The following is a 20,363-nucleotide window of genomic DNA, read 5'->3' as shown; positions in this document are numbered from 1 at the left end:
TCTAGTATCTTGTAAAAGTCCAACAAGATGGAATTACCAGAAAGAAAGCAAATGTGACCTTGTTTTTGTGTCTGCTCACGTTAAAGAACATGTTGTGTGTACAGGAAAAGCCAGGGGGTCTGAGCAAAGGACACTATAGGAAAGGCAAACACATAGTGATGGATCACTGATAACAAGAGGATAAGCTGAAGACATCAGACTCTACTCTGAAAAAGTTAAAGCATGAGGAAGGACATGTCAAACTGTGCTCCAGGAACTCCAGCCAGAATGATAATGTCCCTGGGTCCCAGATCTTCGAATATACTAGAACTAATGCTGCTCCTTCAAGATGAAAGGAGATGGGATGAGGAATAAATAAATCGATGGAAATGAAATGAAGTTGTTCAACATTCAAGTGCTAGTAAATCTACAGCCTGCCATATCTCTACGTTGATTGGGGGAGGATTTAAGTCAACGTGGGTCCTCTCTACTGGGATCTGACAGGGGATTCAAGATGTTGAAAATCTGTTTCTCACTTTTTGGTCATCCTCTAGCCATACGGGATACTCACAGGCCTCTGCCGTGCACTTCTCAGAGCACATTGCATCATCGATCCGCTCTAGTGAAGCGTTTCTTGGATTCCCCTCAGTTGTGATTTTGTGGTTATCCATCTTGTGACCTGCTCACAGAGCCTGGCCTTTTGCAAGTCTTGACTTACAGCTTTAGAATTAATCCTTAGAGTATTCTTCCACGTGGAATTTTGCAAATTCCCAAAACGCATATCAAGAAAAGGTGCTTTTCTACTGTAAAATGTCCATTTAATATTGTCATTAAAAAGGCAATCCAACCCCACCCCTGCTGCCACCAAAATCAGGTCTTCACAGTCATTTTACTTTTTCTCCTTTCATATTTTTAGTTCATAAAGGCAGAAAGCTTAAGAGTGAGAATTAAACCATGGGCTTGTGTATTTCAGTGTCCAAAGATAAGATACGTGTGAGACTTGGTTTAAAGGTGAATTAAATCATTTCTATTCGAAACATTTAACATGGAAATTCAATGAGATGGTTGGGTTTCTGTTCAGGTTTATGTGAAAGGGTGTCCAGGTTTATATGCGACAGAAAGATGATTGGGGAGGGGAAGGCAGATAAGCCCACTTTTTGGCTACCATGTTAAGAGTGTAGTGTTTTTCTCATTCTTTTATGAGTGTTTATCAGTGTTTTTTTTAATCTCAGGCTTCTCATGGAAGAGCTGGTGAATTTCATTGAAAGAGTGCCCAAGGCCCAGTCTGCCTCCTTGTGGAAGAACAAGGATATTCAGCGGTGAGCCGTAGGCCTGTCTGTCCCCCTTCTCAGGCTTCTGTGAAACAGTGCCATTTGTTTCCTTGCGCTGTTCTTGGCCATTTACACTGTTAGACCTGGACATTCTCCCTGTCTTATGGAAGGACTGTGTTTGACACAACCAGTGTATTGTGAGAGGCAGCCACACCGTGTCCAAGGTACTGTGCTGGGTCTGAAAGTTGTTTTTTTAATTAGTAAAACAGTTGGTGCTGTCTTTGAGGTGCTCATGGGAAATCAGACCATTGACAGGTAAATTACAGCTTTGGATGGAATGTATTGTAAGAGGGGCTTGTCACAGTGCTGTAGGCACTCAGAAAATGAAGACTTCTCTGTAAGGACCTGCCGAGGACATTCCTTAGGAGATGACAGTTAAGGTAGGTCTTGGAGCAAGAAAGGGACTTTTCCTGATAGAAGAGTTCAGGAAGTGCCTCCAGGCACAGCATGACAGGATATAGTATATTTGGGGAACAGTGAGAAGTGCAGGGTGGATAAGAGTGGGACATGAAACTATAGAGGTGCACTGGAGCAAGATAATGAAGAATCTGAAGTGTGAAGTTTGAGTTTTGTTATTACAGGGAATGGGAAGTCCCTCTGTAGAGGTTTGTGAGGAGGAGAATGTTGCGATCACATATTTGGGGGAAAGTGACTCTGGATGCAGCATGGAGGATGGGTTGGGGTGCAGAGACGGGGGAGCAGAAGACCAGGGGTAGGACTCTTTTTTAGAAATCCAGGGAAGAGAACAAAAGCCTGAATTGAGGCAGTCGCAGGGAGCATGAAGAAATTTCTAAGACAGAATGGAGAAGAATTGGTAAGAATTGTGAAAGAGGCTGTGAAGTCATCTTTAGGAAGATCAGAGCAGACCTGAGTGGCAGCCCAGAGAGAAGAGGAACTTCCCCACACCTGGGTTTATCATTTGGTATCAGATGCTACAGAAATATCATATAAGATGGAGGTAAGAGCCTTGGTTATGGAGATCCCAGGGAGGTTAGTTTCCCTAGAGAGCTAGGATCAAAACCTAGATCATAAGGAGTAACGTAAGTAGAAATACAATGGTGGAGCAAGGAGGCAGCTTGATTCTACTCCCATGCTGTCATGTTTCATTGGCAGCGGCAGAACTGGCCAGGCTAAGCACACGGCAGTTTCTGTGAGCCTCCCCTCCAGGCACCACAGGGGTCCCACGGCCTTCCAGGCCTAGCATCCAGAGTCTGGAGTAAAGACTTGTCATTGGCTTTTTAGGTAGTAGGTGTTCCATGTGTGCCTGCCCAAGTCCACTCTTTTCCAGCCACCTTGCCACTTAGCTCTCCTTCCCACTAGGTCAGTGATTTGTGCGCTCTCTAGTTATCTAAACTATAGAATGTGCTAGTTTTTGTGACTGTTTCTTCTACAAGAATATGTATGTGTGGCTAAGAGAATGTGCTTTGTTTTTATACTGTAACAGTTTCAGAGCTTGAGCATATGAGTCTCCTCTGTGTATGTGTTACTTGTTTTGTTTAACTTACATAGCTCTTGCTGTGTGCCAGACACTCGTTTTACTTAATTCACTTAGAGTCTCAGTGTTTTACTTGATTCACTTAATTCTTTAACGTTATCATTTTACAGAAGGGAAAACATGCCCAGATAGGTTAAGTAACTTGCTCAAGGTCAGCCAACTAGTGAGTGGTAGGATTTAAATTGGAACCCAGGCGGTAAGGCTAGCCTGGTCCCAGAGTCTGTGCTTGCAACCATTAGGCCAGGCTGCCTCTAGGGTACAAACATCTCGAGTGCATGTGAGCCCCCTCAAGTGAGAAGAGGAGAGAGTATCTGTAACTGTGCTCATTTTTTCCTCTGTTTTATGGACCTTCTTTGGGTCTCAATTTCTGTGATTTAGGGGTATGGTGTCTGTATGGCTTTATGGTAGGAAATGTGTTTTGGACACACACACGTGTGTCCGAGTCGTCTGTGTATACACCTGCCTGCCTAGGACAGGGTCCCTTCCCTGTCTCACGTTGCATTCTTTTCTCAGCTGCCTTTCCTCCTGCCCATTGCTATCTTGCCTTCCCCTTTTCTTTCTCTCTTCTGTGTGCCCACTGGAGCACATCAGACCTAGTTGTCTGCGTTTCCCGCCTTAGAAATTTTAGGACTTTGTTTTCTTTCCCCGTCGAACATGTACACATTGGCTTCCCTTATTTCCTCCTTTTAAATTTATGCCCCTTATAATATTCTGCCACAAATAATTTTGGCACACCAGAAGCGATATTCAAAGGTCACCATTTCCTGGCTCTCAAACCCTGGGCCAACTCTTAGGAAGTCCCATGTCCTTATTTTGCCTTTTCTTCTATGACCTTGGGCAGAGTCCTTGGCAGTTTTCCTTTGCCTCCCATTCTTTGTAAAATACAGTGAGATAACTGACTTAAAAAAGAAGTGCCCTCCTTTATGAGGGAGAAGGGTGAAATGAACTTGAAGAGCAGAAGGTGGGGAGGGCAAGGTTGCAGGGGTAGACTGAGGGTTCCTTCCTAAGATGTGTAGGAAATCTCCCTTTTTAAAAAAGGGTGCTCCTTGAAATAAAACCTTGAATTTGCTATCTCGCCACCTGGTGGGGAAAAATCTGAAATTGTTGAAAGCTAACTTGGTAAAGGAGCAAGCCAAATAATTTGCACTAGTGGAGGAGACCTCATTTCATTATTTTATGTATCATGACCATATTTCTGATCCTAGTCATGTGTTTTGTTTTGGCTTCTGAGCATGAGATGAGCCATAGTTCCTGAAAGAGAAAGAAAAGAGTCTTACTGGAAAGAATGGTGAGGTGTTAGGGAAACAAACCAAGCAAGCCGTGTCCTCTTTTTCTCCTGAATAAGCCCCGCATAAATATTACAGGTGGTAGAGGAATTTGAAGAGCTGTTTTGTAATTGACATCAGACAAAAGAGTTCTTGAGAAATATTCACGTAGAATTTAACCTTGGGCCAGAATACTAAAAGTGCTTCATTTAAGTAACATTTATGCTGAAGGATTTACATCACCTTAAAATTTCTCTCTCACACAAGAAGATTTATATGTAGTGTCCCAAAGTACTGTGGCACACTAAATTGAGTGAGAAACACTGTTTTTTGCTGTCTGTTACATTGACATTTTTCCCAAGTGATATGGGCTGTGTCTTCATATTTTTTTCATTCCCCTTTTTTTTCCCTTTAATTCGAGAGGGGCCTTAAGCAGAGGTCACAAACTCAGATGTCTCTGAGGATGGGGAAGGTCAACACAGGAGTGAGGTGTGCCACCAGTGCTAACTGTGGACTGGAGACCGCATCCCTCCAAAGGGGCAACTGACCCAGAGCTTCAGCTGATCATGGCCATATGGAAACGTGAGCCTATTGCTGCCAAATCTTCCGGGGTTTTTTTTTTTTCTTTCTTTCTTTCTTTTTTCTTTTTTTTAAGAGAAGCCCCAACTCTGGATGTTTTAAATGTGATTTTTTTTTCATCTCTTTAAAATGTTGGCTCACACATGAAAATAAAATCCTGTATGATCCAGGCAAAACACCTCTGAGTTGGATTTGACACTCAAGCCCCCAGTTTTTGACTTAAACTTCACCAGGCTGTCTCTTGGTTAAGCGCCTAGAATTGATGCATTTTAGTAGCTCAAGTTATTTAATAAAACCATGAACTAAAGAAAATAATAAATTAAAATCTCTCAGACTCATTGGTCAAAGGAATCTGACAAATTCTCTTAAATCATTTGAAGTTAGTTTGAGTTACATTTGATTTAGTATTAGGATGTATACCAAAAAAGCTATTACTCTCACTCTTTGGCAGCTGCCTGACTCCCCTGCCTCAGTTGACACTGCTCCTTGAGATTTATTTAGAAGTTAGACATCTTTCTTCCTCATTTTGATGCCGCAGTTTACTCTTCTTGAACAAAGAGATTTTGAAGGGTAGGAAAAGGAGACTCCCTTCGCGAGATAATTTTTGAGTCTCTGACTTTCCCATACCCACTTCAAGATTTAGGTTTTTTAACGGGAAAATTTAGAACAGAATATTCCACTTAAGAAACTAAACCAGCAGGTAGGATTTTCCTGTATAAGCCTAGAAATCTGCAGTTATAATTAAGGCTAAATCATTACAGGATATTGTCATAACCCTCTTGCAAGCATTAAGGAATTATACATTGATATATTTCTGGCAGAAATGTTGTGGCAGTTTCCAGTAGTCAGAGCTCAAAAATGTGGGTTCATCCCTTATAGAAGACGTAAAAGAAGACATGGTTGAAGTTCCTCAGCTCTGATGCTCCATGGGTATTTATAGAGGAATTTATCAGGTCTAACTATATGGTTGGGAAAAAATTAAAGCTATGGGCTTGGAGATCAAATAGACAGGTGTTTAAATTTCATATCTGCTTCTCAGTAGCTGTAGCAATTTATTTCTTCTAGGCTCTGTTTCCTCGTTTATAAAACAAGAATAGCATTAGCAGCCTTGAAGGGTTGTGGTGAGGACTAAATGAGTAGTGTGAGAGTCCTTCAAACGGCGCCAGGCACATAGTAGGTGCTCTGTAAACACCAGTATCCTTTTCCCCTTTAATGATACATTTGGCTCACATAACCTCTTTTCGGTAGTCAGCACACATCTGCCTTCCACAGCCTAATTTATCTTTAAATGCTACCTTTCCTGATGAAAGCAAGGTAGTGTAAAAGAAGGAAAACCATTTTTCTGATTCCACAGTTGCCTCCTGTTAGTTAGCACTGTCATCCAGATGCTGGCACTCAGTCTCCTTTTTTGAAAAACAAGAGAACTGAATTAAATTATCTCTAAGTTCACTTAGGTTATAGCTTTTAAAGATGTCCAAGGGAGAGACTCCTTAAGCCAGTGTTCATAGAGTGGCAGTACTTTGATGAAGTCATCATTGCTTGTCCTTGAGCTTTGCAGTTCCAGAAACTTAATCATTTCATTTCACTCAGAGTTGATTAGCCTCTGAGGGACTGATTCTGGCTAACTAAACTCTCAGGATATTGACTGACAAACAAAAATCCCATTTAATTACTTTATACTGAGACATCTGCCTGGCTCCAGAACTAAAATGGTTCATCTATCTAGGACACTGTGGTCTGGTCGCCAAGTCCACTTAAGAGATCAAGTTATAGATAAGAGGTTTTTTGATGAGAATAGAATTAAAGCAAAGGTAGTTTAGGTTCTCTGGAGAAATGTTTCTATTGTGCTTTAGTGGCCTAAGCAATTGCCTTTCTTCTTTTTAGAGATAAATGGGTCTAAAACAAAAATCAGGGGTTATATAGTTTTAGGTTAATATTAAGAAATGCCTAAGGCATCTGCATGACTCAGTCGGTTAAGCTTCAGACTCTTGATCTTGGCTCAGGTCATGGTCTCACAGGTCATAAGTTCAAACCCTACATCAGGCTCTGCACTGTCAGATTGGATTCTGCTTGGATATTTTCCCTCCCTCCCTCCCTCCGTCCCTCCCCCCCTCTGCCCTCCATTGCTTACATGCTTTTTCTCTCTCAAAATTAATAAAAAGAAATATTGAGAAAAATATTTGATTGTCAAGCTCCACTTTGGTAAATTCCATGTAGATCATCACTCTGCTAAAACATCTCCAGCCCACCCCATCCACATGTACATTAAGCACACTTTGCTATAATGAGATGGAAAAGACTTTTCTGTTGCTTATATTCTTTGTTTTCTGCTCTTATATTCATTTTGCAGATTCTTTCGTTCATCACACACTTAGAAAAAACCCAACCGGTGTTTTATCTCTAAGCTTTTAAGTGGCCCCTGTGACTTAAAAGTCTTACTCTTTAACACACATAGTCTTTGCTGCTCATTGGATGCTGGTAGAATGGAAGAAGAGACAGCAGAGCTCGGGCATGATGTCAGAACACTGGGGGAAAAGTTTATTAAGCACTCAAGTGTGATAAGAAAAAAACAAAACAGTAAAGTCTTTTAGAAAGTAATTATTAAACATTTAGACTCTTGGAACTTGACTTTGATAAATTAGAAAGCCAGAAAAAGTAGAACTAGTTCCCACTGGGTTTCCTTATCCAACTTTTCCTGAATCAGCCAATCATCTTAATGGCTGCAAATGGCTCTATAAATCCCTCTCTGTAATTACAGTCTTAAGTAAGCATAAGCAGAATTTTAGGGCAAGTTTGGTTAGACTGTTAAGAGATATAAGGAAGTAGTGACCAAGTAACTAAATATCTCAGAGGAGTAAGAAAAGGGTGTCAATGAAAGGAATTTGTGGGTGTAAATATGGAATTCAGACGACTTATGTGTTGATTAACTGCCAAGTGCCTGGCATCATGTTAAGTTGCAGGAAAATACCCCAAAAAGTTTAAGACATAATCCCTGTACCCAAGGATCTTGTCAAGCAAAGATTATACATTAAGTGGCCAAACTTAGGCTGAGCTTGGCAGAATTAAGTAGAGTTTCAATGAGGGAAGAGGTGATTCTAAGATACAGGAAGCGTACAGGTAAAAACAGGACAACGTGGCATGACTGAGACGTAACCAGCCACTGCACACAAGGAAGGAGAGAAAAGAACTGGAAATTAACATTGCACAAAAGATTGTTAAGACTTTGGTCTTTTGAAAAAGCCCCAGTATATTTGACTAATTCCTAGTTTAAATTTTTTTTTGCAGCTGATGGGAAATTCACCAAAATTATGAAAATTTCATCACCAAACCTGTATGAAAAAGGAAACCTCTGGATATTTCCCAATAGAGAAATGACAGATAATTAGTTTAAATCTGAAAGTAATATGGTCAGTAAAAGTTACCAGAATAAGATACCCAAAGAATTTAAGCATGGGGGGGGGGGAGCTAAAGTGATTAAATTTCATTAAAAAAGCTAAATATCAAAGATCACTGATTATCCTATATCTGATGATAATATACATTTAGACATATATAATACATTTGCTATAGTCCTCACAACAATCTTTGAAGTATATATTTTACCCTCAGTTTAAAAATATGGTAGAGGGGCACCTGGGTGGCCCAGTCGGTTAAGTGTCCGACTTCAGTTTGAGTCATGATCTCATGGTTTGTGAGTTCAAGCCCCGCCTCAGAGGCTTGACAGTCTGGAGCCTGCTCCAGATTCTGTGTCTCCCTTTTTCTCTGCCCCTCCCTCCCTCCCTTCCCCCTCCCCCCCTCCCTCTCTCCTCCCCTCGTCCTCCTCCTCCTCTCTCTCTCTCAAGAATAAATAAATATTAACAAAATTTTTTAAACCTAGGAATATGCTGGAAAGAAAAGGTTAAGTAAATCACTCAATGTTGCAACCAAAATAAGCAAAAATCAAAGTTAAATTGGATATGAAGAACACTCTTCTACAGAAGTCCTATATAATTAGTGTTTGTAAAAATGTCATTGAGAAGACTTCAGGAAAGCCCAGACTTAGTTAAGGTATTTAAACATGGGTTCTGTGCTAGAATGTGACCTAGCAAACCATAGCTTATGAATAACACCGGATTGTCTGTTCTGGGTCTCCTACAAGGGCTTCAGCTCTCTCCAGCTCCACTGGGAAGGAGTCCCTTACATGGGTGATGGGCACAGTTCTGTTCCTCAGAAGTAATGGACTGAAGCCTCCTCAGGCCCTTTTGTGTGGACCCCTCCACAGAGCATCTCACAGCAGTTTCATCAGAGTGAGCAAGAGGGCAAAAGAGAGAATATGGGCAAGATGGAAGGCACAGTCTGTAGTAAACTAATCTTAGAAGAAGTGACATCCTTCACTTTTGTCATATTCTCTTCACTAGAAACAAATCACTAGGTCCAGCCCACCCACAGCGAAGGGGAACACAAAAGAGTGAATACAGAAGGCAGGCATCCTTGGAGGCCATCTTAGAAGCTGTCTGCCATAAAACCCTACACTGAGCAGGTCGGACTGGAGATAGGAGTCCTAGGGATCCGCAGAGCCTTCCTCTTCTGGCTCACTGGTTGGTTCCTCCCTGAAGTTCTCACCTCACGCACTCATAGGGCTCTCCTCTAGCCAAACTTGCTGGTGCCCTTCAGATAGGACTTGTCAATTGACTTGCTGGTTCCTACCTTTCCTGGGGCAACAAGTGAACAGATATTTTACCTTGTGAGTGTCTTTTGTGTTGGGCACTGCTCAAGTCCTGAGGATACAAAAATGCAAAAAGATACTACGGTGTGAGTAATATGATATAATGGAATAAAAACATATACGTTATTGTTTTTATTATGAGGATTTAACAAGGATATTATCTCCCAACAGTGCTCTCCTAAGCTGGTTATTAAAAATAATCATGAATGTTTCTTTATAAACCTATGTTTTCCTCAGTTTCTCCAGAATATAAATTTGTTATTTCTATGCCATTGGTCCTAAAGGGAAGATGAGAAAAGATCCAAGTTGAAATATACCTTAATTTTTCACAAGTTTTGTTTTGCTTAAGGAAATTGTTATTCTCTCTCTACACTCTAGTAATTTCTCTAGAGGTAGGTTCTGGACTATTGAGGACAAAAGTAGTAGATATTTTACATCTTTGGTTTTGCCTTTTTCCCTTACCAAAGGCTCAGCATTTGCTGGCTTATTTTACAGGTTGAATATATGATTGTTTAATCTTCAACAGAGAGTGGAGGAAACCTTAGCCAAATGCCTCATATTGAGAAAGACTGTTGCGTATTTTAATCTGTAACTTGTGTAGGACATTGTCCTAGATGGGAAGGGAAGAGTATGCTGGGAAGGGCCATCAAGGGAACAAAGGAAAGCCCAGAAAGTTGTTTGTCGGGGGATGGGAAGGAAGGAAGTAGGTGCACAGTGAGGAAAGCAGGTCTAATCTAGCCTTGAGTATGACTTTCCACTCCACCTCTAACAGAAGTGACTCTTGCAGTGCCTTGGCAAAGCTGAGGGCGGTGTAAGTACAAATTCAGCTAGGTTGAAAGATGTGGCTGGGCTGCAAGTGTTATTTTTCATCCTCCCCTCCCTCTCAGTCCACTTTCATAATAACCTTCCAGCTCTGGCATAAAGCTTAGAAACCCTTCTGTTCCTACGCAGCCCGGATCAGAGTTAAGAAGTCTTTATTTTTGTGAAGGTCAGCCCTAGGGACCCAAGCCATGAGGCTCCATGATCCTGAGGAATTTAAAGGAGGATCTAAAGCAGGGGAGTGGCTTGGGTTTTTCCTTGAGGCCCTGTAGAGCAGTGCTGGGCCACTCAAGTTCAGTGTCATTGCTTTTCACTGAAGTAAATCACCATGGGCTGAAGTATACTCTGATATTGTTGGAAACTGCATATGCTTCTGGAGCCGTGTTGGCTGAGTATTAAGAGGGGGGGGAATAGGTGGTTAGAGACCATCTTTATTCAGCATCTGTTCTCTGCCAGGCGCTCATGTACATTATACTGTTTGCCTCTCAGAGAACAACTCTAAATTCTTTTAGAGGTGCTGCTTTCCCAGTTTCACAAATGAGGAAACTGAGGCTCAGAGGTGAAAAAGTAATGCTGGCGTTTATATCCAGACAAGCCTGTAAATCCTGTTTCTTCCATCATGTGCCTCTGAGAGAAACCTCTCCTTCCTCCAAGTGGTTGGCAGAAAATCGACAGGGGTGTGAAAGGAGAAGAGAAGCAGTAGCAGCAGCAGCAGCCCCTCCACCAGTAGCTGCATCCACGGGGCTCTTCTGTACCGCTTCCCTGTCTCTGATACGCAAGTAAGCCATGTTCCCAAAGAGCTCAGAGGACGTGCACCTGACCTTGACCACTGTCACAAGACATGAGAAAAAGAAGCTGTCTAGATTTTAAAGGAGTAAGTGTTGTCCACATAAAATGTGAAGAAGAGACAACAAGATAGGTTACAGGCTGGAGGGAGCCTGGCACCAAGACAGCTGTTTATAGCTCAGTATGTAGAACAAAGGCTGAGGCAGGACCTAGATAGGAAGGGCCTTATAAAGTCATCCTAAGAGCCTTGGATTTTATCCTGAATGCAATGGAAAGCATTAAAGTGAAAGCAGGGTGTGTGTGTGTGTGTACTCGCGTGCGCGCGTGGATTTGCATTTTGAATATATCCTTTAGACCCTTTGGTGAGGGACAGCAAGTCTGCAGGCAGGAATGACTCATGGCTTTTGACATCTCTTTATTGCCTTGTACAGTTGTAAAAATATTTTAGACTTAAACTCCTTATGAGCAGAAGCCTTTATGTTGTGCCTGTTCTAGCCCTTACAGGACTTAAGTGCTATGGCCATAGTCCAGGCTAAATGTTTATTGAATAAATATTGTATATAAGGCAATCCAGTGTACATAGGACAGATAAGTGAAATAAAATCTTCCATGTGTCTGTTTATGCAGAAGGTAAATAAAAGGTTTATTAATTATTTTGTTGCTGGAGAATCAGAGGTAAAGAGAATTGGGACAGTGTGATCTATGTGCTAGGTTAGCTAAACCTCTGTTCCCTGTTTACATTATTATGACTGTATAAATGCAACTCCCTGGCCTTAGAACATTGTTAGGATTATTTTCCTTTCTTGTACAAGGATTACTTTTCTTTCTTTGTTTTCCCTCGAGTTAATAATGATCTTGTCTGCTTAGTTTCCTATACACTTCTTACTAATTTATCTCCAACCTCTTTGTACAAGTCTCTCCTCAGTATGTTCAAACTCAATGTGTTGTAACAGTTTTATCTTTTTGGAAATTCTCTCCCAGGACCTTCTCTTTACTCAGTCTGATCTCAGCTGCTCTTGGGCCTGATCACAGCATGGCTCTCTGTGTAGGATTTTCTTCTCCATTATCCTGAAGAGATCCTCACCTCTTTCTTCTGTTGCAGCCTCTGTTTTCTGGGTCTTTTTCTTGTTCATGCCTTCATTTTGCCAGGCACATCCCCTGGTAGCTTCCTGAGGAAGAGTGCACAGGAGGCAAACTTTCTGAGACCCTGCATGTCTAAAACACCTTTGTTGTGCTCTCACCTTCCAATTGCTAGAAATCCAGATTTGGTATAATTTTCTCTAGCTTCCAGAAGTGCTGTTGAAAAGTCCAGTACTATTCCAAGTCTAAATCTTTGGTATGTATCCCTCATATTCCTCTGTGAAAAGTTAGAATCTCCTCCTCCTTGTTCCTTACACTCACAATGATGTAAAAAAAAAAAATCATCATGATGTGTCTTTACTAAGGGACAGTTTTCACTCATGGGCTGAGTACCTAGTGGGTCCTCATCTAGAGCAGAGGTTGCAGTTGTGGCCAAGCCCCTGTTTTGTGGGCCAGTTGTGGCCTGCCACAGTTTTATAAGTGAAGATCTATTGGCATACAGCCACACTCACGCATTTACATATTTTCTGTGGCATCACATAGCTGGGTTGAATGATGTGACAGACTGTGGTCTTCAGAGACTAAAATATCAGTGTTTTCTTTTTACAAAGCATGTTAGCTAATCCCCAGTTTTAAAAATTAAGAACTTCAATTTTGGCAAAAAAATTTTTTATTTAAAAAATTTTTTTAATTGTATTGTGTTCATGTTTTTGTTTTATGTTCTCTCTTTCTGGAATTCTTAACGCTTTGATGTTGAACCTCTTGGACAGGAACTCAGATTTTTTTTTCTGTTCTCTCTTCCATCCCTTTGTTTTTGTTTGTTCTTTCGTCTGAGAAATTCTCTTTACCTCCCAACCTATCCATAAGTTTTTTGTTTCTGCTCTTATAATTTCTTATCTGGGCGTAATTTTTTCTATTTTTTAAATGAACTTTTTATTGTAATATGCAATTAAAAAGCAAAAATGATAAATAGTTAATAAATTTCTATAAAGCAACCATCCTTAAAACTGCTATGCAGGTCTAAGATAGAAGATTTCCAGAACTCAGAAGCCTGCCTGGTGCCCCAGTCTAACTATAATCCACTCTGACACATATGTCATGGATTTGACGTGCTGCAATAGTGTCTTTTTGCAGCTCAGATTATCTCATCTGTGGACAGTGAACTTCTTCATGCTGTCCATTGTGACCCTTGTACCCTTTGTTTCCTTCCCAACTAGTGTAACACTCCTCTTGTTTATGCCCTGGAGTCCCCCATTTCTCTAAAAAAACCTCTGTATTCTTTAGTTGGAAATGGAATTTTAAGCTTACATTCGAGTTACGAATAATACTCCTACTTCTGATTGGTCGTTGTTTCTAGGTTGTCATTCAAAGGAAGGAGCATATGTATTTTCCTTCCCTTTTTTCATGCTTTTATTATACTTACATTACCAGAACATACAGCCCTCACATACTGTCCTTTCTCCCTTTGAATCTTCATTTGCCCTTTTACCAAACTACACATAAACGCTCAGCTGATACACTGAGGTTTCTGTAGTCATTTTGGTTATTGGAAACTCATTCTTCAGAAGCTATCTCAGGATAGGATCATGGGAACGATATTCCTGAGTTCTCGCAGGTTAATAAATGTTTATCTGTGCTCTATGACCTTGAAAGTCAGTTTTGCTAGTCGTATAATCTTTGGCTTGCATTTTCTTTCTTTGGATGTCTTAAATATTTTACTCTGTTTTCTTTGAGTAAAACAGCATTGCTGTTGAAACTTTGGTATCATATTTTTTTTCTTTGTAAATCACTTGCTTTTTTGCCTAGCTGCCCCAAAGTTTGTTTTATTTATAGTGAAAATATTTTCCTAGACTATATCTTGTGTTAGTTCTTCTGGGTCAGTATTTTCAGGTATGTGTTGGGTTCTTTCAGTGTGTAGTTTGAAGCCTCTTTTTATTTTAGCAATTAGAGTTTTTAGTATTTGGCCTGTTTCCTGGCTTGGATTTCTGTTAGGGACTCCTATGCTCTGTATGTTGCATCTTCCTTGCCTGATTTTTGTTTTATGTGGATCTTTTGTGTCTTTTATAATTTTTTAAATATTTTTAACATATTTTGAAATTTTAATATGTTTTGTTGGCATGATTTCATTGTCTCTCTGCTATTATATTTTTATGTCCAAGTTTTTTTATTCTCACTACTCCTCTTTTTGAAAAAGTCACTTCTCATCTTAGATATACTATCATGTTTATCTAAGAATAATAATGATAGTATTTTTTTGAAGTTTTATTTTACCAGACTAATTTATTTCCTGTCCTCCTCCCTTAATTTGTTTCAGCCTTTATCATTTTAGAGATTTTCCTCAAATGTATGGTAATCCTTGGTTCTTGGCTCATGTTGAAGAGTTGGGACAGTTAAAAAAATTTTTTCTCTTTTAGAGAGTGGGACAGTAAAAAACTGATTAGAAAATCTGTGTACCATGAGTTAAGTCTTGTTGAATTATAGATTTCACCATACTGTAATCTTGTTGAGCCTTTTCATCATGAAACTCCCAGTAGCAGTATCTTGTAGTTGACAGTATCTTTTAGTTGATTGTTTTCTTTGGTGCTGACCAAATTTTTCAGGGAAGTTTCTTCTGGTCTCCTACCTGCCCTGGAGAATATAAGCCTGCCTGGTACTGTTCTTGAAGCCATAGGAGGAGGAGAACATTGTTACTCTTGGTATATAAACTTTTGCTTAATGAAGCTGCTTCTAGGGACACCAGGGGGGCTCAGTTGGTTTAGCATCTGACTTTGGCTCAGGTCATGATCTCATGGTTCATGAGTTTGAGCCCTGTATCGGGCTCTGTGCTGACAGCATGGAGTCTGCTTTGGATTCTGTGTGTGTGTATATGTGTGTCTGCCTCTGCCCTGCTTGCACTCTGTCTCTCTCAAAAATAAACATTTAAAAAATTAAAAACAAACAAAAATACAAAGCTACCTCTAGTTGTTGATGGTTTTCCCTAGTCCAGACCCTCATTTTTACTCTCTCCAGAGAATAACCTAGCAAAATGCCTGGGAGGAGAAGAAGCAATGCTGAGCTATATGGAACAGATGAGGAGAACTGGGAGGTTCTATTTCTAATCAGTTTTTTCAACAAATCCCCTTGTTTTTAGGCTCACCTTCAACCTCACTTTCAGATATGCGTATTATTTCAGATTGCTGAGCTTTTTATGGGTTCTGTAGTATAAATTATTTAAAATTAAACTTGCCTGTGTCTGCTAAGTCAGCTATTTGTCTTTCTGCTTTCCATTTTTATAAAACGCTGTTGCTATGTCTCTTCTCTTATTCTCTTTGTCTTAAAGATATGGTTGTACATGCACACTTGTGGGGGGGGGGCCTGTACTATGTTCAGTAGTATTTCAGTAGAGAACAGAACTAATGCACACTTTCAGTTCACCAGAAGATCCTTGACCTATTTGTACAGAGAATCTCAGGGAAGTCCCTTTCTCAGGTCTACTCCTGAGTCTGTTCAGCAAATGATAATGTGTTTTTCTAATGACAAATTTTTGTTTGCTTATTTTAAGGGATATTTCTGATGCTAATCTGAAAGGTCACAACTTGTGTTTTATTTTCCTCCCTTATGCCAAGCTTCAGCTGTGTTTAACTCGGTCCCTTTCTATAGCTTTGCAGGCTCATGAGTAAAGTGTATTTCATTTATTATTCATGAACAGAGAGGAGCTGTTAAAATGTCCTATTGAAATACTCGTGTGAAGATGTATATGATTAGCCCTAGAATGACCACTAAGGAAATTTAAAAAAAAAAAAAAAGCAACTGTGAAACATCATAAATGAAATTAAAAGGCTGCGTCAGTAGTAAAGTAGAAAAGGAGGAACAGGAAAAAAAACACCGGAGGCACACAGAAAACAAAAGTTAAATTGGAAAACATAATCCAACTATATCAATAATAAATGTAAATGGTTAAGCAATCCAGATGGCAGAGATGATTAGACTAGATTTTTAAAAATGCAGCATCTTTATGCTAGACAAACAGGATAGAGAATAGAAAAATACAGAAAAGTTGGGTTTTTTTTTTTTTAAAGATCAAAAAAAAACCTGACAAACCTTTAGCTAGACCAAGAAAAAAGAGAGAGGACTCAAATTACTAGAATCAGAAATGAAAGAGGAGGCAGTACTACCAACCTTACAGAAATAAAAATTATTACCAAAAAATCCTATCAGCGTGCCTGCATGGCTCAGTTGGTTAAGCCTCCGACTCTTACTAGTTTCAGCTCAGGTCATGATCTTACGGTTCTTGAGTGCAAGCCCCACATCAGGCTCTGTGCTGATGGTTCAGAGCCTGCGTGGGATTCTCTCTCTCCCTCTCTCTCTCACAGCCCCTCCCCAACTCATTCTCTCTGTCTCTCTCTCTCCAAAAATAAACTTTAACAAAAGAATCCTATAAACAGTTATATGCCAGTAAGTTGGAATAACTCAGATAAAGTGGACAAATTACTTGAAAGGAATCCGTGATAACATAGAGTTGGTGTTGTGGTGCATTTACAGACTGCTGCCTTCTCCACTCAAGGACGCAGTGGAAGTATCAACCTGGAGAAGATGCTATACAATGCAAGAGGTGAACTCTGCCCTTAGCAAAATCCAGCTGGTGGGATATTCTCAGAAAATTGTGAGTGTTAATATGATTTTAAGTGATGCTTGAATGCTTATGAGTCATCCTTTTACCGTTTGGGAGGATCTTCTCATTCCCTTTCTTCAGCCATGCAGTCACTAAGAATCCTGTACTAGTACAAGGTGACAAGACAGACTGACTGTCGTCCTCCATCCTCCAGGCTGATACTGGTGTTCTTTCCTAACCCTCGCATTCCCCATCATTACCCAGCATTCTATTGACCAGCATGTAATGAGTCAGGAGAAAGACATCTAGTCCTGTTCACTTGAGAACAGTGGGTGCAACTTTATAGATTCTGGAGAAGTGAAATAGGAATCTGAGAGCATAAAATGGATCAAGAAACAGTTTGTTGGCAGGTATAACTTTTGAGCAATTACCTGATAATAAGGGTTCCCATTTTTGTTAACTTGTGCCCAGAGCCACTCAGTAGAGAACAACTGAGAGATTAATGCCTAACCTAAAAAAAAAAAAAAGAAAAAAGAAAACCCAAGTATTTGTCTCTTTGGTCTTGCTAGTAATCTATTACCTCTGTCTTTTCATGAGTGAGGCCTGAGTATCTGGTACATGTGGATATGCTGAGGGGGCAAGGATTGCTTTCTGTGTCTACTGTCTGGTCTCCATTGATTTTTTGCTTTATATTTTCTGTTTTACTTTAAAATTTCTGTATCTAAGTAGAGAAGGATATTTCTGGGGGTTTTTTACCCCCTACAAAGACTTATCTGGTATGACTGCACTGCTGTGAAAGCTCCTCATACATTCTTACTGTGGTTCTTTTCTAGGAGCTTTTCGGTGCAGTTCAGGTGACTCCGCTAAGCTCAGGCTATGCCCTGGGAAGCTCCAACTGGATTATCCAGTCCCATTATGAGAAAGTGTCATATGTCTCTGGATCCTCCTTACTTACCACACATCCCCAGGTAATTCTGATTCTCTTCTAACAATTCAGTGTTTTGGTTATTGAACCCAAATTCATAATGTATCCAGAGCATCATCAGTTGTTTTTAAATCTTCCTAATTTTGGGGCGCCTGGGTGGCTCAGTTGGTTAAGCCTCCGACTTCGGCTCAGGTCAGATCTCACATTCGTGGGTTCGAGCCCTGCGTCAGGCTCTGTGCTGACAGCTAGCTCAGAGCCTGGAGCCTGTTTCTGGTTCTGTGTCTCCTTCTCTCTCTGCCCCTCCCCCTCTCATGCTCTGTCTCTCTCTGTATCAAAAATAAATAAAAACATTAAAAAAAATTTTTTTTAATAATAAATCTTCTTAATTTTGGTTTATACATGCATCCTTTTTTTTTGTTTGTTTGTTTGTTCTTATTTTGGTAAGAATGCTTAACATGAGGGGCACCTGGATGGCTCAGTTGGTTAAGCATCCAACTTTGACTCAGGTCATGATCTCGTGGTTCATGAGTTCAAGCCCTGCATCCAGCTCTGTGCTGACTGCTCAGAGTCTGGAGCCTGCTTTAGATTCTGTGTCTCCCTCTCTGTCTTCCCTACCCCCACTCACGCTCTGTCTCTCTCTCTCTCTCTCAAAAATAAATACACATTAAAAAAGGTTTTTTTAAGAATTTTTAACATGAGATCCACCCTTTTAATATTTTTGTACTATAATTATTTGTTGACTTTTAGTACAGTATTTATTGTACCTCAGATCTCTAGAGCTTATCTTGCTTAACTGAAACCTTATGTTCTGTAGACTCTCTTCCTGAAAGCTAGATTTCCCATGTCCCAGTGTTTAGGATTTTAAGTTCCTCTGTAAGATCCTGCTGCCTTTGGATTCATCTCTAGGATTCTGAGGTTTCTCACCACTTTCAGTAACCATAGCCTGATGTAGAACAGAAATGGTCACCCATTTACTCAGCAGATGTTAATTATTTCTCTACTAAGGGTCAACGATGTATGTGTCAAACACTCATCTAGGTGTTAGAGAGTCCATGGTGACCCACAGGCAAAGTCCCAGCTCATGAATCTGTTCAGAAGAGCACGGAGAGCCATTGTGATTGCAGCATGCTGTCTGGTCAGCAAGGGTGTCCATGCAATGAGCAGAGCCACGTGTAGAGGGAAGCTAGTAGATGATTTTAGGTCGGTCATTCATTAAGTCCTATTTGGCAAGAAGTACATAACCATTGTTACAAATGTATTGTTTGCTCCTCTTCAGGTATTTGTAATGAATTTATTGTTCATTACATAAATCCTGATTCTTTCCATGTTTGTAAAAGAGGGGCAGAGATCAGATAACTATCTGATGGATGGATATATAGATAGATAACTTGGGGAAGCCCATATCTTATTTTAATATGAGAGGAAAAATGACTGCTGTAGGTCTAGAACAATAGGATGCTTCTGATCTGCCACTATGTATTGGGTTTTTTTAATACCTTCTTTTATAATCAGATTTCATCTCAAGGTCTAGAGGGGACAAGTTGCTTTTTTCCCCTATAGCTAGCAGAATTCTGGGCCTTTCCCGCTTATTGAAATCAAAAGCTCATCAATGTCATCTTAATCTGCTTCATTGAATCAAAATACTTTATTGGCAGCTTCTATCATTCTTGATATATTCTTCCATAAAAGGCAGAAAGATTAGTTGGCTGCCAACCCTTCCGATTTTGTCCTGCTTAGATCAAAGCCTTTACAGTACTACTGATGTAATTTCCAGTAAATTATACTTCCAGGGTTCGTAAATTTAAAGGGAAAATAAGGTCTTGAAAGTAATGGGCAACATAGCTAAGTAATTAATTTTAATTTCCAGCTGGCAACCAGTATTTTATGTAAAAAAGATAATGGATTCAATTTCCTTTTACCCAGATAATCGGGTTCTTTTATTTTTTATTTTTTAATTTTTTTGAGAGAGAGGATAAGCAGAAAAGAGGGACAGAGAGAGAGAGAATCCTAAGCAGGGGCTTGATCCCACAACCCTGGGATCATGACCTGAGCCAAAACCAACAGTCAGATACTCAACCGACTGAGCTACCCAGGTGCCCCAGTGATAACTGGATTCTGTATTGAATTAGCAAGGATAAGGAAAGTTTAGGTTTGAAAAAAACTTAACAGTCAGCTTTCGAGGTCAGCAAACTACAGCTGTAAAACATTTTTGTAAAAAATGTCTTGTAGTACAACCACATCTATTGGGTTATGGATGGTTTATGGCTACTTGCACACTCCAGCAGCAAAGTTCTGCTTTAAAGTTAGACTTTACAGGGGCGCCTGGGTGGCTCAGTCGGTTGAGTCTCCGGCTTTGGCTCAGGTCAGATCTCACATTCGTGGGTTCAAGCCCCGCGTCAGGCTCTGTGCTGACAGCTAGCTCAGAGCCTGGAGCCTGCTTCCGGTTCTGTCTCCTTCTCTCTCTGCCTCTCCCCCTCTCATGCTCTGTCTGTCTCTGTATCAAAAATAAATAAAACATTAAAAAAAAATTAAAAAAAAAAAAGTTAGACTTTACAGAAAAGCCAACTGCTGCTCTACTTGGGTGTAACCTCCCTAGGTAGGAAGAACAGGCTGCTGTGGTGATCTAATAAGCATAGCGAAGTGAGGCTTTGGATTAAGCCTAAAGTGGTAAGAATGGAGTGGAAAACATTGGCAGGTCTTTAATTCAACAAATACATATCAAATGTTTGCTGTCTTCAGGGAAGGAAAATACAGTCCAGAGATTTCATGCCAAGATGACATTAAGAATGGTATTGATGACACTTACCC

The 20,363-nt window shown here is 40.2% G+C and overlaps 1 protein-coding gene across 2 annotated transcripts in view; it reads left to right on the top strand.

Annotated features, from left to right (window-relative positions):
* Positions 1-20,363, top strand: part of INTS9 (integrator complex subunit 9) — a 107,947-nt gene that overhangs the window by 50,750 nt on the left and 36,834 nt on the right. Inside the window, exons 6-8 of one of the 2 annotated variants that reach the window (XM_029938457.1) lie at positions 1,212-1,298; positions 16,561-16,681; positions 17,464-17,598. In XM_029938457.1, the coding sequence (XP_029794317.1) occupies positions 1,212-1,298; positions 16,561-16,681; positions 17,464-17,598 (343 nt within the window). The remainder of the gene's footprint in view (positions 1-1,211; positions 1,299-16,560; positions 16,682-17,463; positions 17,599-20,363) is intronic. The other variant, XM_029938461.1, reaches the window with a different exon arrangement.

Source organism: Suricata suricatta, chromosome 1, assembly GCF_006229205.1.
Source record: "Suricata suricatta isolate VVHF042 chromosome 1, meerkat_22Aug2017_6uvM2_HiC, whole genome shotgun sequence".
NCBI classification, from domain to species: Eukaryota; Metazoa; Chordata; class Mammalia; order Carnivora; family Herpestidae; genus Suricata; species Suricata suricatta.
Note: the sequence above shows the minus strand (reverse complement) of the source record. Positions and strands in the feature narration are given on the sequence as shown.